The sequence below is a fragment of the Lagenorhynchus albirostris genome, chromosome 19 (genome assembly GCF_949774975.1).
Source record: "Lagenorhynchus albirostris chromosome 19, mLagAlb1.1, whole genome shotgun sequence".
Taxonomy (NCBI): domain Eukaryota; kingdom Metazoa; phylum Chordata; class Mammalia; order Artiodactyla; family Delphinidae; genus Lagenorhynchus; species Lagenorhynchus albirostris.
Window position 1 is genome coordinate 41,414,181 of NC_083113.1, and position 23,880 is coordinate 41,438,060.

The 23,880-nt window shown below is 55.3% G+C and overlaps 4 protein-coding genes and 1 non-coding gene across 9 annotated transcripts in view; 2 read left to right on the forward strand and 3 right to left on the reverse strand.

The window, feature by feature from the left end:
* The window catches only part of PHAF1 (phagosome assembly factor 1), a 28,275-nt gene extending 18,214 nt beyond the window's left edge, over nucleotides 1–10,061 (forward strand). For all 3 annotated transcript variants that reach the window (XM_060130561.1, XM_060130558.1, XM_060130560.1), the window contains 9 exons: nucleotides 33–145; nucleotides 3,331–3,464; nucleotides 3,854–3,937; nucleotides 6,069–6,151; nucleotides 6,560–6,603; nucleotides 6,979–7,022; nucleotides 7,174–7,232; nucleotides 7,857–7,929; nucleotides 8,572–10,061. In XM_060130561.1, coding sequence (XP_059986544.1) covers nucleotides 33–145; nucleotides 3,331–3,464; nucleotides 3,854–3,937; nucleotides 6,069–6,151; nucleotides 6,560–6,603; nucleotides 6,979–7,022; nucleotides 7,174–7,232; nucleotides 7,857–7,929; nucleotides 8,572–8,658 — 721 coding nt within the window. In that variant the 3' untranslated portion in view covers nucleotides 8,659–10,061. The remainder of the gene's footprint in view (nucleotides 1–32; nucleotides 146–3,330; nucleotides 3,465–3,853; nucleotides 3,938–6,068; nucleotides 6,152–6,559; nucleotides 6,604–6,978; nucleotides 7,023–7,173; nucleotides 7,233–7,856; nucleotides 7,930–8,571) is intronic.
* LOC132510542 (U6 spliceosomal RNA) lies at nucleotides 5,632–5,738 on the reverse strand. The gene has a single exon (XR_009537346.1). It is a non-coding gene; the product is annotated as a U6 spliceosomal RNA (small nuclear RNA).
* Nucleotides 9,632–12,989, reverse strand: B3GNT9 (UDP-GlcNAc:betaGal beta-1,3-N-acetylglucosaminyltransferase 9). Its single transcript, XM_060130562.1, has 2 exons — nucleotides 12,463–12,989; nucleotides 9,632–12,125 (listed from the first exon to the last, which is right to left on the reverse strand). Exon 2 carries the CDS (start codon nucleotides 12,097–12,099, stop codon nucleotides 10,891–10,893), a length of 1,209 nt encoding a protein of 402 aa, XP_059986545.1. The 5' UTR covers nucleotides 12,100–12,125; nucleotides 12,463–12,989; the 3' UTR covers nucleotides 9,632–10,890.
* A 1,817-nt stretch (nucleotides 12,990–14,806) lies between these two features.
* TRADD (TNFRSF1A associated via death domain) lies at nucleotides 14,807–19,921 on the reverse strand. Of its 2 annotated transcripts, XM_060132170.1 has the most exons (6): nucleotides 19,842–19,892; nucleotides 18,679–18,709; nucleotides 17,234–17,392; nucleotides 16,063–16,340; nucleotides 15,778–15,985; nucleotides 14,807–15,639 (listed from the first exon to the last, which is right to left on the reverse strand). In XM_060132170.1, exons 2-6 carry the CDS (start codon nucleotides 18,698–18,700, stop codon nucleotides 15,329–15,331), a joined length of 978 nt encoding a protein of 325 aa, XP_059988153.1. In that variant the 5' UTR covers nucleotides 18,701–18,709; nucleotides 19,842–19,892; the 3' UTR covers nucleotides 14,807–15,328. The 2 variants fall into 2 exon arrangements, with proteins under 2 accessions (XP_059988153.1, XP_059988154.1); XM_060132171.1 differs by lacking the exon at nucleotides 18,679–18,709 and having other exon boundaries at nucleotides 19,842–19,921.
* On the forward strand, nucleotides 19,612–23,831 carry FBXL8 (F-box and leucine rich repeat protein 8). Of its 2 annotated transcripts, none has more exons than XM_060132167.1 (3): nucleotides 19,612–20,060; nucleotides 21,599–21,775; nucleotides 22,507–23,831. In XM_060132167.1, the coding sequence occupies exons 1-3, from the start codon at nucleotides 19,753–19,755 to the stop codon at nucleotides 23,477–23,479; spliced, it is 1,458 nt and encodes a 485-aa protein (XP_059988150.1). In that variant the 5' UTR covers nucleotides 19,612–19,752; the 3' UTR covers nucleotides 23,480–23,831. The 2 variants fall into 2 exon arrangements, with proteins under 2 accessions (XP_059988150.1, XP_059988151.1); XM_060132168.1 differs by having other exon boundaries at nucleotides 19,615–20,060; nucleotides 22,600–23,831.
* Nucleotides 23,832–23,880: the final 49 nt, after the last annotated feature.

The window sequence follows — 23,880 nt, forward strand, 5'->3', positions numbered from 1 at the left end:
GCAAAGCCTCTGCTCACTGTGCCTTCCCCCAGGGCTCCCGCGATGCCCCTGAGCTGTTTCTTGGGCAATGTGTACGCTGAGAGTGTAGATGTTCTTCGAGATGGAACTGGACCCTCAGGTTTACGACTTCGCCTACTTGCCGCAGGTCAGTTACTGGCTTTGGGGTGGTGGATTCTCCGTTATATCCTTGTTGTGATAGTCTAAAATCCCACGTCCTTAGGATAGTTGGTAGAAGACAAATGGTGCTGATGTTTATGGTTAAAAGTTTTCATTTAAATTTGTGAAGGGACAAGACAGTCTTATTTTGAGCAAATCTTAATAAATGGCAGTAAAACTTCTTCCCTCGGCAGGTACATCAGCCTCTGTGTACTTATGTAGCTTTGCAGTGGTTCCTACGTCCTGGAGATATATCTTATGGGCTCAGTGTTGTATGTTGTCTCGTTTTCCACCCTTTGTGCTAATTTCTCAGAGTAGACTGGCAAGAGGAGTTTGTTGAATTGTGGTATAGCCATACCCTGCTCAGTTTTGTTGACTGTGAACAAAAAGAGTTGCTGCCTTCAGTAGCTGGTCTCTCCAGGATTCACGCCTTATCTTGTATTTTCTTGTGTGGACAATCTCAACTCCTTCGGATCTTTGGATTATACTTAGTGGTACCGAGATCCTCCTGTGTGTAGTTTGCCTCCATAAAGATGGCCTGGAGACTTTGAGCTCCATGATGGGGCTGTGCCTTAATGGAGTTCACATTCTAGCCAGTGTTTGTTTGTAAGCTGGGGTCTTGCATCAGTCTCTGGGGCATCCGTTCTCAACCGTTTAGAGTCTGGTATATAAACTGTGAACTCACTCCCCTGAACAATTAGACAGTTCACAGCCTCCAGGTTAGAAATTTCTTTTCTTTTCTTCTCTTTTTTTAATAATTAATTATATATATAATTTTTTTTAATAAATTTATTTATTTTTTGGCTGCGTTGGGTTTTCATTACTGGACACAGCCTTTCTCTAGTTGCGGTGATCGGGGTCTATTCTTGCGGTGCATGGGCCTCTCGTTGCAGTGTCTTCTTTTGTTGTGGAGCACGGGCTCTAGGCACACGGGCTTCAGTAGTTGTGGCTCCTGGGCTCTAGAGTGCAGGCTCAGTAGTTGTGGAGCACAGGCTCAGTTGATCCACGGCATGTGGGATCTTCCCGGACCGGGGCACGAACCCGTGTCCCCTGCATCAGCAGGCAGACTCTGAACCACTGCACCACCAGGGAAGCCCCTACAGTGATGCTTTTAACATGGAAAGTCCATCCAATTGTCTTGATCCCCACAATAATTTATAGGATGACTCATTCCAGGGAATCAGAAACTAAAATAGTCTCCTAAAAAGAACTAAGAGTAATTTACCTGAGGAGGCTTCAGGTAGAGTGAGACAAGAGAGGAGGCTCACCTGTAAAGGGTGTCTCCCCTGTAGCCCTACCTGGACATTCACAAGTATCTGGTACTTGGAGACATGGGCACACAGTCCACCTTGACAGGACTTTTGGTGGGTTCCATAGGTCACCCAGGCTTGCCTAAGTGCAGGATTTACAGACAGAGGTTAATGTAGACCGTGGTTTTTCCCAGGACCTAGTTAATGTACACAAGCTGTGTGTGTGTATGTGTCAGGAGTGGGATTTGAAACAGCTCTTATTTTGCCACTCAGTTTATATGTGCTGTGACTTAAGACTCTTGGGTTAGTTGGAGAACTCAGTACCTCTTTGTTTCAGAGTTTGGATCCCTGAAGTCTTCTGTATATAACAAATGGATTGTTATACAAGAAAGAGCTTTGTCAGCTATAAAGCCCTGTGTAGAGTAAGGTGATGGTGGTGGTTATCATGGTACCAGGAATTGCAGTCCTTGGTTTCTTGGCTTCCTTTTATAATTTTGAGCAAAACACTTTGTCTTCTCATCCACAGAATGGGGGAAATTTTACTCTTGGTGTGTCTGTTGCTATTCCACAACCACTTCTGTGTATGTGTGTGTTTAAGTAGAACCATTTCTGAAATGTATTAGGCAAAGTCAGGGTTGAAAGATTCTTCCCAACAAAGAAACTTCTGGCAAATCAGGTTTTTTTCTTTCTCCCACTTGCCTGGTTTGTCTCTTTTGAGTGTTAGTGGGTCTGGTGTTTGTAGAATTAGGGAGTTAAAAGTTAGTGTGTGCTTTGCTCTTGGCTCTTTTATAGAGTGATCTTCAGGTCCAGTCTCAGGTTGGGGGTTACCATTGAGAAGTACTTTTTTTTTTTAATATATTTTATTTTTATTTATTATTTTTGGTTGTGTTGGGTCTTCATTGCTGCATGCGGGCTTTCTCTAGTTGCAGTGTACAGGCTTCTCATTGCGGTGGCTTCTCGCTGTGGAGCACAGGCTCTAGAGCACAGGCTTCAATAGATGCAGCACATGGGCTTAGTAGTTGTGGCTTGTGGGCTCTAGAGCACAGGCTCAGTAGTTGTGGCGCACGGCCTTAGTTGCTCCGTGGCATGTGGGATTTTCCCGGATCAGGGCTTGAACCCATGTCCCCTGCATTGGCAGGCAGATTCTTAACCACTGCGCCACAAGAGAAGCCCCAAGAAGTACTTTTTTTTTTTTTTTTTTTTTTTTTTTTTTGGTACGCAGGCCTCTCACTGCTGTGGCCTCTCCCATTGCAGAGCACAGGCCCCAGACGCGCAGGCTCAGCGGCCACGGCTCATGGGCCCAGCCGCTTCACGGCATGTGGGATCCTCCCGGACCGGGGCACAAACCTGCGTCCCCTGCATCGGCAGGCAGACTCTCAACCACTGCGCCACCAGGGAAGCCCCCCGAGAAGTACTTCTTAACGTAAATCCTTGTATCTTGTCAGGACCTGGAAAGTGGCAAGCGATAATAGCACCCATTTATATATTTCCGTAGCACCTGTGCTGCTGTTTATTGTACCACAGTTGTGATGGTCTGATTGGAATCTTCATGCCATAAGCCCCAGTGTGGGCAGAGACTGCACCTATTTTGCTCGCCATTGTTTCCTCAGCATCTAGCAAAGTGTCCTAGCCCATGGTGTCAATGACTGAGTATTTGCTGAGTCAGTGAATGACTTTTCTAGAGCTCTGTATCACTTTTGTGGGATTGAGTGAATCTCTCGCATTATTTTGAGTAGATAGTGATCTCTTCTAGCATCTCAGGTCCTGGTGACCTGGTACTTCAGCTTACATGCAGTCTTTCCCCTCAGCCAAACCTGATAATGCAGCGTGCAGCCACTGGCCTCTCTAGGGCTCCCGGGACCCTGGGCTGCAGGGTCATAGGCGCTAACTGGGAACTTGACCACCTGTACCTTGTTCTCTCCAGGTTGTGGACCCGGCTTATTAGCAGATGCCAAGATGCGGGTATTTGAACGCTCAGTGTATTTTGGCGATTCCTGCCAAGATGTTCTTAGCATGCTTGGCTCTCCACACAAGGTCTTCTACAAGTCAGAAGACAAGGTAGGGAAAATGTGTTTATAAAGTGAATAGGTGGTGTCTCTCTCTCTCTCTCTCTTTTTTTTAATCAACTTTAACTTAATACTGAGTAAATGTAAACTGCTGTTTTCCCATAGGACCTGCTGTATTAAAGCTGATGGAAAAGTAAATTGAAAGCTCTTTTCCGACCCCTGTTGGTCAGATTGTTGTGCCTTTCCTTGGAGACCAAGGCGCAGTCTATAGTCAACCAAAGCTGGCTGGGTTGTTTGGCACGAGCATGTGGGACTCCCACACTCTTGCTTCCCCAACAGATTAACGTTATACAAGAAACACAATTTGTAGACTCATTTAATCCAAGAATTAAATGTATTAAGGGGTTGGATTTTAATTCATTGTTATTTTTTCCCCAACAGATGAAGATTCATTCTCCTTCTCCTCATAAGCAAGTTCCATCGAAGTGCAATGACTACTTTTTTAACTACTTCACTCTCGGAGTGGTAAGTTGTGATTCCTTAGAGAAGCGTTCCATTTCTGTGGGAGTGTGCAGTGCCCCTGGGCATACCTGTGTGCATACATGCAGCTTTCACCATGCCTGGCTGCAGGAAACCTCGCCCTAGCTGGCTTTACCAGGGTCGTCTTGCATTGGCATTGGTACCCCCAAAGTAGACCTTTCCTGTCACCACCATTGTTGAGAAACACTGGGTTCTCTGGTATGTCTTCATTTCTTTTCTGAGAGAAACATGCTCCACAAGTAGAGGCTGCAGGAGTCATTCAGGTTAAGATATTTTGGGAACTGCTGTTTTGTAGAGCATAGGACCCTCTTCTGGAGCCAAAAAACAAGTAGACAAAAAAGGCTTAAAGTCTGGGAGTGTGCTCGTGTATTTTTAGGGGATCGCCCCAGAGGCATTGCTGCGGCCCTGTGCTCTGGACGTACGGTGCTGAATGGAGCTGTGGCCATCAGTGCTGACAGTCCAGCTGGTAGATGTGTGTGTGAGAGAAATGATAGTGTAAAGAAAACTGCACCAGCAGGATAGAGCTCAGAGGGCAGGGCTATCCTGGATATTGGGTTTTCTAACCTTTCAGCTTTCTAGGGCCTGGGACCCTGAAGCAGCAAAGAAATGGTACACTCCAGAGAGGGAGAAAGGAGGAGGACTGGGTCTGCCAGTGTGGAAAAGACCAAAGAGGAGCCGGGAGTAGCAGGGGAGAGGCAATGGGATCATAAACTCTTGAGGGTAGGATGGTGGCAGGAGGGAATGGCACTGTTGTAAGCTGAACCTCTTTTTTTTTTTTTAATGTTTATTTTATTTATTTATTTGGTTGCACTGGGTCTTAGCTGCAGCAGGCAGACTCCATAGTTGCAGCTCGCCAGCTCCTTTAGTTGCAGCACGTGTGCTTCTTAGTTGGGGCTCACCGGCTCCTTAGTTGTGGCAGGCGGGCTTCTTAGTTGCAGCATGCATGTGAGATCTAGTTCCCTGACCAGGGATCGAACCCGGGCCCCCTGCATTGGGAGCGTGGAGTCTTAACCACTGCGCCACCAGGGAAGTCCCAAGCTGAACCTCTTTTTGAGTTCAAGGGCCAGTGATGATAGGTGTCAGGGAAGATGGAGCGAATGGACCAGCCCTGATGGGACATGGTGTGGCTATTGGTGGAGGGCTGGAGTCAGGGGTAACCCTGGGGTCTCAGGCAGAACAGCTGACAGGATGTGAACCTGAGAAGGGTGTGGCGGGGTACGAAGAGGTGTTTGATAGGCAGTGTCAAATCCAGGTCTGAGTCCTGGCTAGAGGCTAGCCTTTACTTCAGTTCCAAGGGTTGCTGACTCCCACAGAGAGGGCCTGTGGAAGCCAGAAGGGTCTGGCAGGTCATGGCATTCAGAATAGCCAGGTGCCTTGAGTCCCTTGAGAGTCAGGTGGCCCCTGAATCTTCTTGTTAGCCTGTAAGCCAAAATCTGTGCTTGGTTACTTTTTTTTTTTTTTTTTTTTTTTTGCGGTACGCGGGCCTCTCACTGTTGTGGCCTCTCCTGTTGCGGAGCACAGGCTCCAGACGCACAGGCTCAGTGGCCATGGCTCACAGTCCCAGCCGCTCCGCGGCATGTGGGATCTTCCCGGACCGGGGTACGAACCCGTGTCCCCTGCATTGGCAGGCGGACTCTCAACCACTGCGCCACCAGGGAAGCCCTTTTTAACATCTTTTAAAAAATATGGAACACTTTACGAATTTGCATGTCATCCTTGTGCAGGGGCCATGCTAATCTTCTCTGTATCGTTCCAACTTTAGTATATGTGCTGCTGAAGCAAGCACTCGGTTACATTTTTTATCAGGTGTTTTTGGTCAGGAAAGATATCCCTGACCGTGTTTGAGTTCCCAAGCAGTGGGAGCTGTAGTCCCTTGTGCCTTTTGGGCCTACTGGTACAAGGTTTGGAATGACGAGGCCTATAGATGGTTCGGTGTATGTCGTCATCCCTTCGCACTCAGCCTCAGCTGTCCCCTTGATTGTTATTTGGGAGAAAGCTGTTCCCCAAGGGCATCCCCATTGTGGAGTGGGTGTCTCTAAGTTGGACATGCCCTCGAAAGCCCCCTGCCCTGCCTCAGTAACTTTCCCCACTTGGGCATCCTTGTTTTCTATCCCAGGACATCCTCTTTGATGCGAATACACACAAAGTGAAGAAATTTGTCCTACACACCAATTACCCTGGACATTATAATTTTAATATGTGAGTATACCTGTACCTGCCCCTCCAGGAAAGAGAGCTTGTGGCTTTGGATGTTTGCTATTTCATGGAAAGCAAACATTTCCTGAGTGTTGGCTCTGTTCCTGGTATAGTACCCATTTCCTTATATCTCTCCATTTATGCCCATTTTACAAATAGGGAAATAGATTCAGAAAGCTTGGCCTCTTATCTGAGGTGATAGGGTCTTCAGAGCCCCCAAGCTGTGCCCTTTTTGGTTTGACTCCAGTGCCCAGATCTGGCCTCTCCCAGGGAACACTGTGTCAGGCCCAGAGCCAGGGCTTTGGGCAAGTGTGCTTGATCCTGTTTTTCCTGGGGTGCAGAGTTGAGATGTGGGGGTGGTCAAGGCCTCCCAAGGGGTTCAGCCTTTACCCATCTGCCTTCTTTCTCTAGTTATCACCGCTGTGAGTTCAAGATCCCACTAACCGTAAAGAGAGGTGAGTAGTCAGTGTCCTCAGGGTAAGGAAAGGATTTTAGAATCAATCTCTCATGATGAGAAGAGATTGATCCACGCAGAGAGGGTGGCAGTGGTTGGGTTTGTGGCGTCTTTGCCCACCTGCTCCTGCCCATAGCCTCAGCTCCTCTGGGTTGGGCTCTGTGTTCTGGGGGCCACAGTGTTCTTCGTCTGTAGTCTCCTGGAGGCCCTCAAGGTCTTATCCTGTGACCATGGGATTGCTGGTTTCCAAACTTCAATCCCAGTGCATAGGGTGGCTAGGGCTGGGGTCACAGGTGGGCTGAGACATCTACCTGAGCAGGTGTGGAACTGAATCCGGGCCAGGCCAGATACCAACCACCCTGTGTTGTCTTTTCAGAAAACACAGATGGTCAGACAGAAACATGCACGACCTACAGCAAGGTAAGCTCCTATTTTCCCACCTGATGCAGTCTGAAAATGAGGTAGGCATGAGTCTGCCAGCAGTCTGGGTTCCCATGTCCTTTGGGCCAGCCATTTGTCACGGGTAGGGTCGGGTCCCTGCTAATCCCTGTCACCCGCATCCCTCTTACAGTGGGACAACATCCAGGACCTCCTGGGCCACCCTGTGGAGAAGCCTGTTGTCCTGCACAGGTGAGCGGGAGGTTGCTGCCTCTGATCACCCCATCCGGGTCCTCACAGCCCAGAAGGCCCAGGGAGCCCTAGCAGTGGGTATGGCTTAATGACAGAAACGACAAACTTCTGATGTTGCCACAAACATGCTTCCTGCTGCAACCCTGCGTGTTAGGACTAGGCCAGCTGTTCTGCATGTTTACTCACACCAGAGAGGCTGCCCCTTGGGATAGCTCCCCCCTCTCCCACCTATCTCCAGGTATGGGAACCTTTTTGCCTCTAGTTATTCAGAAAGGGAGGCAGTTTTGACTAGCTGCCCTGGGCCCCCTTTTCCCTATCAAAGCTGCAACCTGCTTTAGTTCACAGCCCAATACCTGGTTGCATCCTGCCTGACGTTCCCTCTCCCTCCTGACTTTGCACCACTCCAGTCCAACTGCATGTTAACTTTCTGTGCCAGCTGGACTATGTAGGATTTGGTGCTTGAATGAGGCCCATCACTATGCCTAGGACCTCAAGGGCCTGTGTGGGAAACACTCACAGCCATGAGGGACCACTGGCTAATAGCCCCCATCCCAAAAGGAACTGGATGCCCTGCCTGGCCTTGGCCTCTGTCTGCCCCTCTAACTGTGGCTTCCCCGGCCTCAGGTCCTCCTCCCCAAACAACACCAACCCATTTGGCTCCACGTTCTGCTTTGGTCTTCAGCGGATGATCTTTGAGGTAAGCCCTGGGGGTTGAGTGGCCGGTGGTCATGGCGAGGACAGGCAAGTGATTGAGAGGGAGATTGGGGAGGGCCTGAGGGCCCTGCTGGGCAGGTTAATCCAACAAGATGAGAGGAAATGGGGATACCACATTTATATTTGAAAATGTGAGTACAATAGGAAAGGTAACCACAGAGCAAGTGGGGCTCAGTCCGGGTGTGTTGGGGGCCTTTAAATGCCATGTGAATGAACGTGCTGTGGGATGAGTGGCTATAGAGGCCCCACTGGCTTGGGAGAAGAATGGGCTGCCCCTGTTTTCCCATCTGGATGCCATACCTTCAGCAGACCTCTAGCAGTTCCAAAAGGACTGGACAAATGGGTGTGGTGAAGTTTATATATCCCAGAGAAACAGGCAGACACAGGAGCAGAGATGACCCCCTTAGCATGAGTTGGGGGGTGTTGAGGGGTCAGTCCAGCCCCGTGTGCAGGTGGGTTGCACACACAACCTCCAGCCCCTGTGCACAGGAGCTGCCTCAAGTCCCTTCTCTTCAGTCACAGCACAGGACTGATGCCACTGCCGGTTTTTGTGGGTCTGATTGCCTGCTCTGCTTACATCCCTTCAACTCCTCCCCCTTGATTCGCTGTCCTCTTCTCATAACAGGTCATGCAGAACAACCACATTGCCTCAGTGACCCTTTATGGCCCCCCCAGGCCTGGTGCCCACCTGAGAACCGTGGAACTCCCCTAGGAACATCACCACCCATGCCCCTCTGCCCCATGGAACTGTGTATCGCATCCTGTTCAGCAGGCCACCCTGTGGGTTTTCTTGGACACCTTGCCAGTGTGGAAGGGCTGTTGTGATATTTTGAGGTGGGGCTCAGGCTGGGTGCTCTGCCATGGGGTGAGAGGCCCAAATATTCTTCTGTGCGATCTCAGCCTGCTGGTGCCAACAGGGGACACAGACTGCAAAGAGAAGCACAAACTCTGAGCCTTGATACCTGGACCCAGGAGCTCTCGACTAACGTGTAAGGAGACAGGGTTCTGTCTCCCCTGTCCCTGACACATTGGGAAAACTTGGGGCTCTTTCTCTGGCTGAGGACACAGGCACCCAGACAAGGACAGGGTCCTGCCTTTGGCCCAACATTGCCACATGACCCTTAAGGCAAGCAGGTAGCATGTCCGTAGTACTTGGTTGCAACTTTTGCACTACATCCACTTTAGTTACTTGATGAGCTGGCTGTGGCCAAGGTGGCCCACTTGCCCTTCCCTGTTTCTTTCTTGCACGTGCTCCCTGCCAGGCCCAGTAGGCACACCCAACTGGTTGAAACACAACTTTCTACCATCAAGGTACGTGCCCAGGCCTGGTTCCCACCCCTCTTGGAGCCAGCCTTCAAGGCCGCCTGTTCCCCTACTCTGCCCCAACCTGGCTGGCAGGGCTGCATGTTTCCATCCTGTTTGCCTCTTTGTTTTAATGCCAAAGTTTTAGCCAAAGACATCTTCCTTCTTTTTTTGTGTTTCAGCATTCTGTTCTGCACTGTGGGCTTGGCCCCCCTGCCTCAGCTCTGGGCAGTGTCCCCTGGCCGGGCCCATTCGCGGCTCAAGGCCCCTGGGGCTCATGGAGGGCTGGGCTGCTCAGTCTCTTCGTGGGACTTGCTAAGGAAAGTAGCATATGTGCTTTAAAAATATTAATCCTTTTGAAAAGAATTGAGAAGAGAAATGTATAATTTTATCCCATTTTTAATATTTTGGTCTAGCAACTTGTGATACATAGATGACAATTTTGTGAGTTTTTCAAATGTGTGTACAGATTTTTGTAAATATGACTCTTTTGTAATTAACTCATGTACAGCCTCATCCTGTATAGTTTAACAATGAATGTGCAGGGGACCTGCCCTGGGCGCCTGTGTGGTGCCTGGGCCTACAGCCAGGCTTGTGTGGCGTTCCCATGACTTTGTGACTGGTGTCTTCCCGTGTGGACTGTGGCCTGGCCAGAGACTCTCACACATCCCACTGTGGGGCAGCCAGGACTGTTCCCATCTTCCTAGCATGGGGGAACCTTCCTCATGCCCTGCCCATACCCCTCCTCCAATAAAGACCTATGCCCTCCACGACAGCTCCCCATGTGCTGTTGCTGGGATGTTTATACTAAAATGAGCGTGGAGGCGTTGATTTTTTTGAGAAAGGGGGTGGTTGAAGAATATGGGGAAACTTACAGCTGGAGGAGTCCTCTTAGAAAAAGGTTCCTTGGCTCCTCTGAAGGGGGTAGCACAGGCTCCAGTGAGAGAATGGCACAGTTGTGTGGGTGTAGGTGGGTAGCTGGATATGGGGGAAGACTAGGTAGGACAATGCGCTCAGTCCCTGTGTGTCTCCATCCCTAATGTTCCAGCTAGCCCAGGGCTCAGGAGGGCTTGGCCCCAGGAAAGCAGATCTAAAGACCTAGACGTGGCTAAGAATGCAGTTTGAAGGGGCAAATAGGAAGCAAAACGCCTACTTTCAGATTGAGTTGTGGCAGAATGGCTGCCGGTTCCATGAGGACTGAGGCCAGGCCCCTACCCATCCCTGTGGGGTCCAGCCTTGAGAAACATCTGCATTTGTTGGCCTCACTCTAGGGGTTCCAAACTAAGAAGTATGGTCAGATTCCATGAGCCTCTGCCACCCCCACCCCCACCCACATCCCTACTAGGAGGACCAAGCACGTTCACCTGCTTGGCAAAGAGCCTGGTTCTCCACCACCTCAGCCCTGGCTGTCTCAAAGGGCCACCATTAGATTGGTTCCAGATCACCTCCCAATAGGGTGTGTCAGCAGGAACCAACCTCAATCTTCACTCCCTGGGACCTTCTGGAGGAAGACACCTGGATGCCCCTTTCTGGGGAAGAACCACATACACAGCACTAATCCGCCTGGGAAACCTACCCTTCAAGCTACCTCCCACTTACCTCCTGGGTCTGAATGAGGGGGGCTTAGAGCTGTGACAGGTGGCTAGGGGCCCCACTGGAAGGGACCCGCAGCGACAGGCCATGGACGCGCACAGGCTGGCCCGTGTGGCCGGTGCAGCAAGTGCCACATAAGCCATATGTCAGCAGCCGAGAGCCCGTGCACTACAACCAGCTCGCGGTAAAAGCAGGGGTCGAAGGTGCGGAGGTGCGGAGCGGCTGAAGGTCGAGGGATGCCAAAGGTGCGGAAAGCAGGGTGAGGCTCAGGCGTGAGACGCAGGCGCTGTAGACACATGCCCAAAAAGACGTCGTCAATGGGGAAAAGCTCAACCTGCGCGCAGGCACCGGCCAGGCGGCGCAGCGTGGCCCCCGAGAGAACGAAGCCGCCACCGCCTGCGTAGGCCGGGTAGGCGGGCAGGCCGTACACAGCCTCAGGGATGTAGTACTTGCTGGCCCGCACGCGGATTGGCCGCGCCTGCACTATCACGTCACCTGCAAGCAGGTCCTGCTCCGGGTCCCTTGGTGCCAGGAACTCCAGCAGGTTTCCCACGTGCACAAACACGTCGGCGTCGCCCTTAAAGACGAAGCGCACGTCGGGGCAGTAGGCGGAGGCCCAGGCCAGAAAATGGATCTCCTTGAGCGTTAGGTTGAAGAAAGTGTCGTCGAAGGCCCAGAGCAGGATGTCCGCGTACGCACGGCTCTCAGCACGCAGCAGGGCGCTCCAGTGCGTTCGAGTGCCCGCCCCCTCCGCGTCTGCCCCGTCTGTGCCCGCGCCCCGGGGCACGCCCAGCAAAAACACCCGGCGCACTAGCGCCCCCTGCACGCGACCCTCAGCCCCCCACGTCTGGCGCACTGCTTGGCGCCGCTCGAAGTCCGCAGCCACCGACTTGACGGCGATGAGCAGGTCGGGTCCGCCGGGGGGTGCGCCATTTCCTCGGCACTTGTGCGGCTGGTTAATGAGGAGAGGGAAGCGCCGCTGGTCCTTGGCTCGAAGATAGCGGCCAAAGTCAAAAGGTCCCGTGGGCGTGGGCGGCTCCGGCGTATCCTCTTCGTAGGCCGGCGGGGCTGCGCCCGCGTCCGGCGCCTGAAATACACGGAGCCCCGGGGTGGGCCCCGGCGCCGCCCTCCCTTGAGCTCGCGGCGCGTTCGTCGTCGGGGCCGCGCCATCGCGCTGCGCATAGAGCAGGAGGCCGAGGGCGGCGCCGAGGAGCAGCGTGAGCGACGCTTCTCCGCGTAGGCGCAGCCTCCGCCTCATGTCCGCCTGGCAGGCGCCCGCGGCCCCTGCGGAGAGACTCAGTCAGGGGCTCAAGACAAGGAAGCCAGCAGCCGGCAGGGGCTCCGGCCCCGCCCTCCCCGGGGGTAGGGCGCGGGAGGCCACACGCCTGGGGTCTCCAGCTGCCGGCTGTTCATCCCCCTCCGTTGTCCTCCTACTTTGGGCCCTGACCCCCCACCGGGATGGGCACCCTGAAAGGGCAAGAAGTTCCTCCTAATAGCCGACTCCCACCCTCTCAGCTCCGGCCTAGCACGGTGCCCCAGAGCCAGATCAGGGAGACGCGGAGCCTCGGCCCCACCCTCTTCCCGCGTTGAGGCTGAATCCCTTCTACTCATCCCTACCCACCACGGAGGTCCTTGGGATCCTGATACACGTTCGGCCCTTGGGAGCGGCGTGGCCCCGGATGCCGGGGCCTCCGGGGCTCAGCGCGGGGTCCCAAGGGCGGCCATGGACGGGGCCTGGGCCAAATGCAACGTTGGCAGGAAGGGGGGCCGGGGCCGCTGCCACGTGACCCTACAGCTGTGTGCGCCCGGACATCTGGAGCTCAGTCAGCTCCGCCCTGGCGCTGCCGGAGCGCTGTCTCCGAGTGGAGACTAATCTCTGAGAGGGATCCTCACGGTCAGCTCTCTCTGGGAAGCTCAAAGAGGTGAGTTCTGGTCTCCGTGCAGGCTCAGACTTCCCAATTCTGCCTTTCCGGGGGACGGGAAGAAGCACTAACCTTTCTGGTTAGTTTCCCTACCCCTGCCTCTCCGGAGCAGAAAGGGCCTGGGCTGGGCAGGAGCCCCAGCGCAGGAGGGCTTGGCATCGACCCCTCCCAGGCCATCCTTGGAAGTGCCTCTCCTCAGCTTTCCAGGAGCCCTGGTTCCGCAAGACAGGGTCCAAAAAGTGCCCCGGATACATGGCTGCCTCCTTTCTCCTGGCTCTGCCATGCCCACCAGCAGACACACCACGCACACAAGGACCAACAAAACTGCGTGTGCAATTCTCACAACCCTGGCAGCAGCTGTCATTGATTATGCCCAGATGGGGACGCTGCCCCTCAGGGAGTTAAGTGACTTGCCCAGGATCATACAGGCAGAAGGTAAGAGCACTGTCCCAGATCTTCTGGAATTCAGTCCAAGACTCTTTCCTCTGTCCTCCCTTGCCCCTCTCCCTATCCATCCACTTGGATGCAGGAGAGGGGGGCCAACCCTGTCTGCTTTAACTTCACAGGTGAGCACTTCAGTCTGTCTCTCCAGAGGCAGTTCTGAGTTCTTTAGTCCCTAGTGCCCCAGGCCATCATCACCTCCTGCAGGAAGAAATAACCAAGCCTGGGCCCACTGCAGGCCAGGTAGGGCTGGCAGGGATTGGTTTAGCTTGGGGGACTCCTGAAGTAGACCAGTGAGCAAAGGGTTTGATGTGGACACAGGCGGGCAGAGAGGCGCTCTGGAGATTGGGGCCCAGGCCTTGCCCAGCTCTGGCTGCCACCTCTCTCTTCCTGGAACTCAGAGCCTCCAGGTCCCAGCCATGCAGTGGGGCCTGGAGTAGACAACACCCACCCCACCCCGCCCCGCCCCACCCAAGAGTTTATGAGGGCAGACTGTGAGAACCAGCACTGCTACCCAGTGCCATCCTCTTTCCAGTGGCTGTGACTGCGCCTTCTGACTTCTTCCCACCAATATTCTCCCTTACAAAATAAACCCTCCGACCTGAGCCTCACTCTCCCGGTCACAGACTTCTCAGGAGTCCTCTACTCCGGCTGTCTCTGCTGCCTCACCTCCCATCTCTCCTGTGTTCTGGTTTCAGGCTGTCCACACCATGTCCCAGAAACAGCCCCCACCTAGTAACCTTTTCCCCGACTCCAGTGGACACTCCGCAGCTTTGACAGATTTGCAGCCTCCATCACAGCAGGTGGGTATTCCCCTGGCTTCCAAATCTGGTTTTCCTCCTTCCAATTTGGGTTGCTCTTTTTTCTGGTTGGTGACCTTCAGGACCTCCCCCTGGGCCACCCCACCCACTCCCACCTGTACATTTCTGAATCCTGGGCCTCGACACTCTCCTGAACTCAAAACTATAGATCCAGCTATCCTTGGACTCTCTCCCTGGATGTTCTACAGGAACATCATGCCCAACTTGTCCCAAACAGAGCAAGCATTTCACCTCCCCCAGGGCCCCTATCTCAGCAGGCAGCTCCACCTTCCCTCCAACTGGCAAAGGCAGAAACTCTGGAGTCCTCTCCCACCTCCCTCATTCAGTGTCACCAGGCCTGTTGTCCTCTGTCCTAACTCAATGTTCATCCCTTCCCTCCATCTCTGCTGCTAACTGCCCCAGCCTGGGGCACTGTCTTTTCTCTCTCTCTGCATCCTCACCAGCCTCCCAGCCTTAACTGCCAAAACCTTTTAAAGGCCTCTCACTAGCCTCCAGATAAAATCCAAACTCTGTAAATTGGCTTACCTGACCCCATGCTCTCTGCCTCCCCCACTCACCAATGGGTCTCTGCAAATCCACCCACCCCTAGATCCAGCCACTCTAAACCTTCTGTTCTAAATCCCTTCCTCTCACCTTCCTCAAGACCTCACCTGAGGCTGACCATGCCCAGAATATTGCCCTTCTCTCATTCCACCACCCACAACATTCACAGTCATTTCTCTCCCAGGAAGCCTAACCCCTAACCTGGGTTAGGCCCCTGCTCAGTTGCTCCCACAACTCCTTGTATTTTTCACATCAAAAAACTGGTAGTATTTTATTACTGTTTCTTAATATTCAGAGTCTCAGACTGAGTGTGAACTGGGGACAGGCAGGATTCGTGTGTTTTGTTCACCACGGTATTTGCAGCACCCAGGATGATGCCTAGGATACAGCAGGTCCTTAATGAATTATATTGAATTAATGAATAGTAATGAATTGTTCTATGAATGAAGAGGTAAGGTCTGGCTGAAAGCCCCTCTTCTGCGGTGGGAAAAGGTGAGGTCGACCTTTTGCAACAGGTCACCCATACGCTCTGTCTCTATCCTAGTATCTAGAACAGAACCCCCAGTGGCACCCCAGCAGACACTGTGGGTGCTTGTCTGACTCCTGGAGAGGGCAGCCATATCTGGTTGTAAGTATGGCGTCAGAGTCCCGTGGGTGGACAGGAGGTCAGCAGTAGCATTAGAAGGGACCCTACAGTCACCCAGGTGCTCCAAACCCTGGCTGGGCAACTGGCCGACTGCCCCTTTCTCTGGTACCCAGGCTAGGCCAGGCCGCCATGGGGATTTGCGAGGCCCAGCAAGTCCTCTGCCAGGCTGGTGAGTTCGTTCTCCTCGAGCGCCTCCACCAGGCGCTGCAGCGTGGCGCGGCGGCCCTCGGCCTGCACGAAGCGCCGCAGCAGCTGGAAGGCCTGCTCATACAGCCCTTCACGCTCGTATTCATAGGCCAGTGAGTCAAGCGCCGGGTCCCGCAATGCACGACAGCCGCGCTGCAAGGAGCGCCCCACCTTGCGCCACTTGAGGCCCACTGAGCGCGCGAACGTCTGTTGGTCCTGCAGGCTCAGCGGCCGGTTCACTGCAGGGGAAGTGGGAAGCGGAGTGAGCTCGGGACACCCTTCCATTTCCGCCCCGCGACTATCCCGCGCAGACCTCACCCCTCCCCAAACTCCATCCTCCCGAGGATGCTGCCTCTGCTTCTCTCCGGGAGTCTCACCTACGGGCTGACCATGGAACAGAAAAGTCTGGCCAGACGGCGGCGGCGGCGGCGGCGGCGGTGGCTTCTCCTCCGACGGAGAGGGTGCCAGAGACTGCGAGGGGGCCGGAGCGCCCTCCACGTCGCCCCCTTGGCCCCCCGAGCCGCACGTCAGATTCCTGAGCGCATCCTCCAACTCTGTTAGTTCCTCATCCCGGAGCCGGTCGGGCTAGGGAGGGGAGTGCGGCGTCGGTGGGGGTCTTAGCCGCGAATCCCCACCCCACCCTGGCCCCAGCCCGGCCGCACCTTCTGGGCGAAGATGCAATTCAAACAGCGCTCCTCGTCGGTCAGCAAGGCATCTAGCTGCTCCGCGCCGGCGCGCAGCTCCAGTTGCAGCGGCACGGAGTGCAGGGTCAGCTCCGCCGCCAAGCACCCTTGCAGCGCGGCGCGCAGTGCCCCCTCGCGGTAGGTGCGGAGGAAGCGGCCGCAGGCCTGGCGCCCGCTGAAACGCAACTGCACGATCAGCTGCGGATCGCTGCGGTGGATCTTGAGCATCTGCAGCACGTCGGGGCTCCCGCCACTCTCTGCGAAGGCAGGCAGTCAGGTGGCATGTGGTCCCCCTGCGGGGCCATTCTCCAAGAGGCCGGAGGACGGATGAAGCCCCAGGTAAGACGCCCTCCCCATCCCCAGACCTAGGGGCGCGGCTATACGCCAGAGCTCCCAGCTGGGAAGCAAATTGGGATGCAAACAGCAACAACCCAGAATAAAGGCCAGGACCTATCACAGGGAGCACCCTAGGATGGAGTGTGTGCTACTCTATCCCCAATCCTGAAGCCCCAAATGAGGGTGGGCAAAAAGGACGTGCAAGAGACTTTGCAGGGTAGAAAGGGGCATTTGCCCTGGGCAGCCAAGCCCTCTGGGTAGGTGGCTGGCGGAACAGGGGGCGAGAGGTCTCAGGTTTTCGGCCTCCTAGTATGGCTCCCCCCGCCCTGGAAGGAGAGAGGCTCTCGTCGCTCTGAGGCCGGAGCCAGATCCCCCTATTGGCTTCAACCTCCAGTGGCCTCTGCCCTGAGATGGGAAAAGGGGACCCGAAAGGTAGGTACTGGGGAGGGGGTCTTGGGCAAGGAGTGCTGCAGTGAGAGAGGAAAAGAAGAGAGAGGCGCGATTAGTAGACAGCAGTGAGCGGGCTGATCCGGGGAGTGGGGGGCATGGAGCAGGGGCACGTTAGTGCACACATAGATCATACAGAGACACAAGAGACACAAGTCTACACCCGAGGGCACACATGCATACACAGAGAAGACAGACCCTACACAACCAGGCGTCCTCCTCCTCCCTTCCCTAACGAATCTTTTGCTTAAAGTGGTGGTTAAGCGCAGGCCCACAGAGTTGAAGAGGTGAGGTCTCAGTCCCTGGCCCCGCCCACAAAAGGCCCCAGGCCGGCCTTTCCTCTCCAAGTGCCCGCCCACTCACGCACCTGCCAGGGCAGTCCGCAGAGCCCTGTACACCGCCACTTTCTGCTGCGGGTGAGCGTAGGCATCCGACAAGACCACCTTGTCCAGCGAGGACTCCACAAATAGGTAGGCACTGCCCACCCACTCCTCGAGCCCATTTGGCCCAGCCGCCATCTTGCCTCCTGGGGACAGAGATACGCATTCAGATCACCCCAACCCAGCTCTGGAGACAACTGTCCAGTCCCACGTGGCCGAGCTGTCCCCTCAGCTGACATCCAGCCGTCCCCACCCAGCTGGCATACTTATGAGGGTAAGTTCATCATCCCACAGGCAGCCCCTTGTGCTTCTGGCTCTGCACAGCCCAGCCCAAACCAGCCCAGCCCAGCCAAGGTTTTCAGTGAGGACTGTCTCTCCACTGTCTTCTCAGAGAAAGAGCCCAGGGTCACAGGGATGGAAGAGGAGAGGGACAATGTTGCAGCAGAAACAACAAGTTCTGCTCCCTCCTCAGGCCAGGGTGTCTCTCTCTCTTTTTTTTTTTTTTTTTTTTTTTTTTTTTGCGGTACGCGGGCCTCTCACTGTTGTGGCCCCTCCCCTCGCGGAGCACAGGCTCCGGACGCGCAGGCCCAGCAGCCATGGCCCACGGGCCCAGCCGCTCTGCGGCATGCGGGATCCTCCCGAACCGGGGCACGAGCCCGCGTCCCCTGCATTGGCAGGCGGACCCCCAACCACTGCGCCACCAGGGAAGCCCGAGTGTCTCTCTTTTCAAAGCTGACTGGAGACATCCTTATCCTGGATGGTGCCCATGCCCCACAGCACAACCAGACCCATGTGCTGGTATGGTATGCCCTCAGCTTAAATTTGAGCTCCCAGGATCCCTGTGGGACCACAGCCCCCACTTTGATTTTCTGACCTGAATTCCTACTATATCTCCAGGCTTCACTTCAAAGGACACCGGTAGTTTGCGCCTGCCCAGATTCCCTCCCGCAATCCTGACTGACCTCTGGGGCCTTCCCTCTTCCCTTGTCTCAATCCACATGCCTGTTGGAAGGGCTAACTCCACTCCCTAGCTCCAGGCCTGGGCAAGTGAAACAGGCCTAGCCAATCTGCATATTCCATTCGCCTTCCTGAAATGATTTGTTCAGAGTTGGGCATAGGATTCAAGTTGGACCAATCAAAATCAACCTGCAAATTTGGCTGGATCAATAGGAAAGAGGCATAAGTTTCCCTTCCTATCTTGAAGCTGAGCGAGAAGGAAGGGTAGTTCTCCTCTGCCACTGCTTGGGAAGAGCCTGACTGAGAATGAAACTGGCGCAGGAGGCTACAGAGCCAAGAGATGAAGAAGTGCACTCCTAGCCACACTGTGTCCCATCTTGGACTTTTCCATTATGTGAACTAAATCATTTCTGTTTATTCTGTGTTTCAGATCTGCCCCCAGACCCTAACGTGAGAGCCAAAGCTGGGACAGTACCTGGGAAGGGGCGCTCCAGCATCACCCAGACCTGGCAAGAAAAATGATACTTGATAACCCTACCCTGCGTCTGAGCACAGGGATGTACCTTTTGAGCACCCCCCCATAATCTTTTGGTAGAAGACATATTAATACTTGTGTGTTTACCCAAAACCATAGTCTGGAAATTAACAGGAAGTTACCATTGTTTACCTCTGTTGGGGAAGGGGGAGACTTGGTGTGATTTTTATTTTCACTGTATTTAGCAATATTCTACTTTATGTAAACCCCGTAGATGCAGTCCCGCCCGAAGGGGTGGGTAAGTAAGGGTGGTAGTCTCCCCAGCAGGCCTACCTGCGAGACATTGAAAACCTGGAGGAGGGGGAAGCTCCCTCACACTCACTACGACTGGACAAATGGGAGAAGTCAAACAGAAGTCAAACAGGCCTGCCAGGCTAAAGGTCGAGAAGGACAGACAACCTTTGAGAAGCGGCCGGGGCCCTTGGCTCGTTTCGCGCCCTTGGGAACTCCTTTCTACGTGTCCTTCCAAAGAAGCCCCTCCTCGGGAAGCCCCGCGCCCCACCCACCCAGAGTCCGCCTCTCTGCGGGCGGGGCCGGGCTGGGTTCCAGGAACTCTTAGCTGGGTACCGACTCAAGAAAATATGCCCCTATGACCGGGAGCCAGCCGGTGCAGCGTTCTATTAACACGGCCTAACAGTCCCCCGGTAGCCCCACCTCTGGCCGGGTGGACGGTGACGGCCTGCTGGCGGGCGTGGCCCCTCAAGGACTGACAGGCTGAGAGTCCCAGCATCCTACTCAGCTGGGCCGCTCCCGAGCTCTCGAGGGGAGCTCCCCGGCCTCCCTCGTTCTGGAGTTCTGCTCTTGCTACTGGCCGGGGAGGGCAAAGGGTTTCTGCTCAAATATCTGTTCAGAAACAGCCCCACCCCGTCCTCTCACCCACAGGGTCCTGCCGCCCCTTGAAATCCCCTAACTGGGACAAGGAACTTTCGGGGACCAAGGTCCGTACCCTCTCTCCCTCCTCCCACGGAAACAGCCCAATAGGCCACCACCACCACCTGACCCGAGCAGCCGCGGATGACAACCGCGCCGCGCCCATGCTTCCGAGCCAGGATCCACCTCGGCTCCTGCCGGCACTGGGAAGCCCACCCACCCTCTGCACTAACCTGGCCGCCTCGGCTCGTCCCGGATTCCCACGCCCGCCCGGCTCCACTGGATTCGCGCTGCTTCCGGGTGTGCGCGGAGCGCAGGGGCGGCGCCCCAGTGCGAGCCGCCCCTTCTGTCCCGGCGTCCCGCCCCTCGGGCTCCCCGCGGTTCCTTCCCACCACTGTCCTCCGCCGCCAGTCCCCAGTCTCTGGGCAAAACCCATCTGGTCCGCTGAGCAGGTAAGAAACTGGCGCCTGAGGTTAAACAGCAGGGAGAACAGCCTGCGGCAAGGGACTTCGAGGACTTGTGGTTCTTACGAGGCCGGAGGGGCCCAGGGTGAGAGCTGCTCCTCTTCCTCCAGCGGACAACGGATGGATCAACAAGTAGGTGCCCCTTGAGGACCAGACGTTTCTGGTGCCTTCTGTGTGGTAGAGCTCGAAGATCTCTGATCTCTGATACTCCCTGACACTCTGAACGGGGTGCCGGTGGGTCCCAAGTTCAGGCCTGGTGGAGGGTATCAGAAGCCCCAGGATACGCGAGGCGCAAATTCCAGCAGGGACCGTTAGCCTAGAAAATAGAAAAGTGGCCAGTGGCGTGAAACGTTGGGTACGAAAACCTTTAAGGACCTTAAACTAAAATTGGCAACTTCAAAGAGGACGCACATTTTCCAACAAAGACCGCGCGCGCTCTCTCTGAGGTGGGTCTGCCGAATTCCAGCTGAACCTAAGCCGCCCAACGGGAGCCTGGGCTGCTTGGCGTTCAGGATCGGAACTTGAACCCAGGGTTCCTCAGGTCCCAGAAACCCAAGACTTTCTCCGCCCCGCCGGCCTTCTCTTGGAAGCTCTCGGGACACCTCCCCCTGCGAGGTGGACGAAAGAGCCTCCCTTCTCTGGGCGGATTCGGTTGTGCCCCACCCGCGTCCCTGCTTTCTGATTGGCTTGTGGTCTCTGCCAATTAAAAGTTTTCCCTAATGCTCCCGCCCTATTAACCCTATCGTTACTCTCTAGTGACTGGCGGGGGCTAGGTCCGGGTTTCTCAACTTGGGACCTGTAGAATCCACCGGCGCTTGTTGAAATTCAGATTCCTGGGCCCTACTCTTTTCGGAGAGCCTAACTTAGTAGGTGGGGCCGTGGAATCTGTAGTGTGAACAAGTGTCCAAGTGATTCTGATGCCCCGCGCCCTTTGAGAATGCCTCATTTCAATGGTCCTCGGTGCTTGGGCTTAGTCCTCCCCTAGTACTCAGGGTCGAAATTGGGAGGCAAGCAGTTCAGTGACCCCTGTGAGACTAGTCTGGGCCCTCTGAGCTGGGGGGAGGACGTGGTTGTCTGGAGTCAGAGCCTGTGCATCCGCCTTCCAACTTGCTCAGAGAAAACTTTGGTAACTAGAAGAAAGATCCCATAGCATCATCCCAAATCCGGTATTCGGCTTTATCAACGTGGTGCACCGGTCGTGGTTGAGTTCTTTCTAATATAGCATAAAACGTGAATTTGCTCAACAAGTGAGAACGTAGTTTAAAGGAGAATCAGAGATCCTCGGCATCCAGGGCAGACTTCATGGGTCTGAGACCTGTGCACTGCACAGGGCCCCAGGCTTGGTTTAATAACTTGGTTAAATGCTCTGCTGTCACTGTCTTGAAACCCTTAATAATGTTTTGAACAAAGAGACCCACATTTTCATTTTGCACTGGGCTCTGCAAATTACATAGCAGCTCCTGGGCCACAAGCATTTCTACACGTAGGCTCCAGGTGTTTCCCTCAACACTTTGGCCTTCCTGCAGCGGAACCCCCACCCTGCTCCCGGCCATGGCGGAGCCTGGAGAACAACTGCCGGAGGAGGTGCTGGCACTCATTTTCCGTCACCTGCCCCTGCGGGACCGCGCCGCTGCCGCGAGGGTTTGCAGAGCTTGGGCTGCCGCTGCCACCTGCAGCACTGTGTGGCACAACACGAACATCAGGTGAGCAGGCTCCTCCCCCTCCCGCCTTCTCCCTGGCTCGGTGGAGTCAGGGCTTGGGGAGATACAGTGACTCTCCCCATATTAAAAAGCGTAATCAGGACTTCCAGCGGTCCAGTGGTTGACTGGGCATTTCCAATTCAGGGGGCGTGAGTTCGATCCCTGGTCAGGGAACTAAGATTCCACATGCACGGGCCCCCCCCCAAAGTGTAATAATTTCTAACATTTATTGGCCACCAACTGTGTACCAACCATTGTTCTAAGTGCCTTACACATATTAATTGATTTAATCCTCACTAAAACTTTATGTGGTAGATAGGTGGTATTATTATCTCCGTTGCACAGATAGAAAATTGAGGCAGAGAGATTTAATCACTTCCTTACTCAGCTGAGAAGTAGCAGAGGCAAATGTGAACCTGGCAATCCAGAGGCCACGCCCCCCCTCCTTAAAGACCGCTGAGAAAGCCCTGTTCTTAAAATATCATTGGCTCTCCGTGGCAAGGTTTCAACCAGCGGCAGATGCATCTGAAGTCTTCTAAATGGATAGGATGGGAGTTCCCTTCTAGCATCACCTTGGAGCGACCAGGCATGGTCGGGACAGGGAGGTATGTGGGGAGGGGGCAGGAAGTGGGGATGGTAGCTGGAACCCAGGCTGAGGGGTGGGTTAGAGGCCTCTCTCTAGGTCGCGGGGACTCGGCCGGCTGATGCCTTTTCTCCACCACTCTACCCCCAAGTTGCGACTGTGAGCTAGAAGGCATGCAGCCGCAGTACCTGTCCGCTTGCCTGGACCACGTTCAGAATCTACGTCTGGAATTTGTGCCGTCCAGGGAGCCGAGCCGCCTGGCGGCCATAGAGTTGCTGACCGCACTGGCTGGCCGTAACCCCGAGCTGCGAGGCCTGTGCCTGGAGTGCCGCGGAGAAAAGCGGCTCTTCGACTCGGGTCGCGACGTCCTGGACGCCGTGCACGCCCTCTGTAGGGCCGCCCGCGCGCTGCGCCACCTCGACCTAAGGCGCTTGCCCTTCACACTGGACGACGCGCTGGTGCTGCAGGTGGCACACGGCTGCCCGGAGCTCTGCAGCCTTTTCCTGGATAACAGTACGCTGGTGGGCAGCGTGGGGCCAGGCTCCGTGCTGGAGCTACTAGAGGCCTGCCCCTGCCTGCGCGCCCTCGGCCTGCACCTGGCCAGCCTGTCGCGCACCGCGCTCGAGGCACTGGCGGCGCCAGACCGCGCACCTTTTGAGCTCCTGGCCCTGCGGTGCGCATGTCCCGAAGACGCACGCGCGTCGCCCCTGCCTAATGAAGCCTGGGCCGAGCTGAGCCGCCGCCACCCTGGACTGGCCGTAGAGCTGGAGCTGGAGCCGGCTCTGCCTGCCGAGAGCGTGACACGCGTCCTGCAGCCTGCTGTGCCCGTGGCTGCGCTGCGCCTCAGCCTCTCTGGGGACACCGTAGGCCCGGTGCGCTTCGCAGCGCGCCACTACGCCGCAACCTTGCGCGCGCTCGAGGTGCGCGCTGCCGCCTCTGCCGAGCTGGACGCCGCGCTGGAGGAGCTGGCAGAGCGCTGCGTGGGCCTGCGCGAAGTGCACTGCTTCTGCGTGGTGCGACCCTCCGTGCTGCATGCCTTCCGCACGCACTGCCCGCGCCTGCGCAGCTACACGCTCAAGCTGACGCGGGAGCCGCATCCCTGGCGGCCCACGCTTGTGGCGTGAGGCGACAAACCCTCTTTCCCCTCCCTGCGGACGTGTGGCCTCTGAGATGCTGCGTGGGTTTGCCCCGGGGCGCGTCAGCTGCTAGTCCGCTCCTTTAGGACTCTGTTGTCTCTTGTCCCTCTTGAGAATTGGGGGCTGTGGGATGGCGTCAGTACCAGCCCGGAGCAACCTGAGTCCACTCGTTGCTGTCAACATCTGCAGACACCCACTGTCCCCGCCCTACGGGGATCACCCTCCTCCAACCCCAGTCCTCTGCAAACGTTGCTCGGCGGCCCCGGCGTGGGAGGAGGGAGGGCACTGGTTCAAAGCATGCCTCAGGGTTGAGTGTGAAATAAATCAAGCAGTATCTCTACGTCCTGTGAAAGGCCGGGTCCGCTCTGAAGGGTGAGGGAGGAGAACCA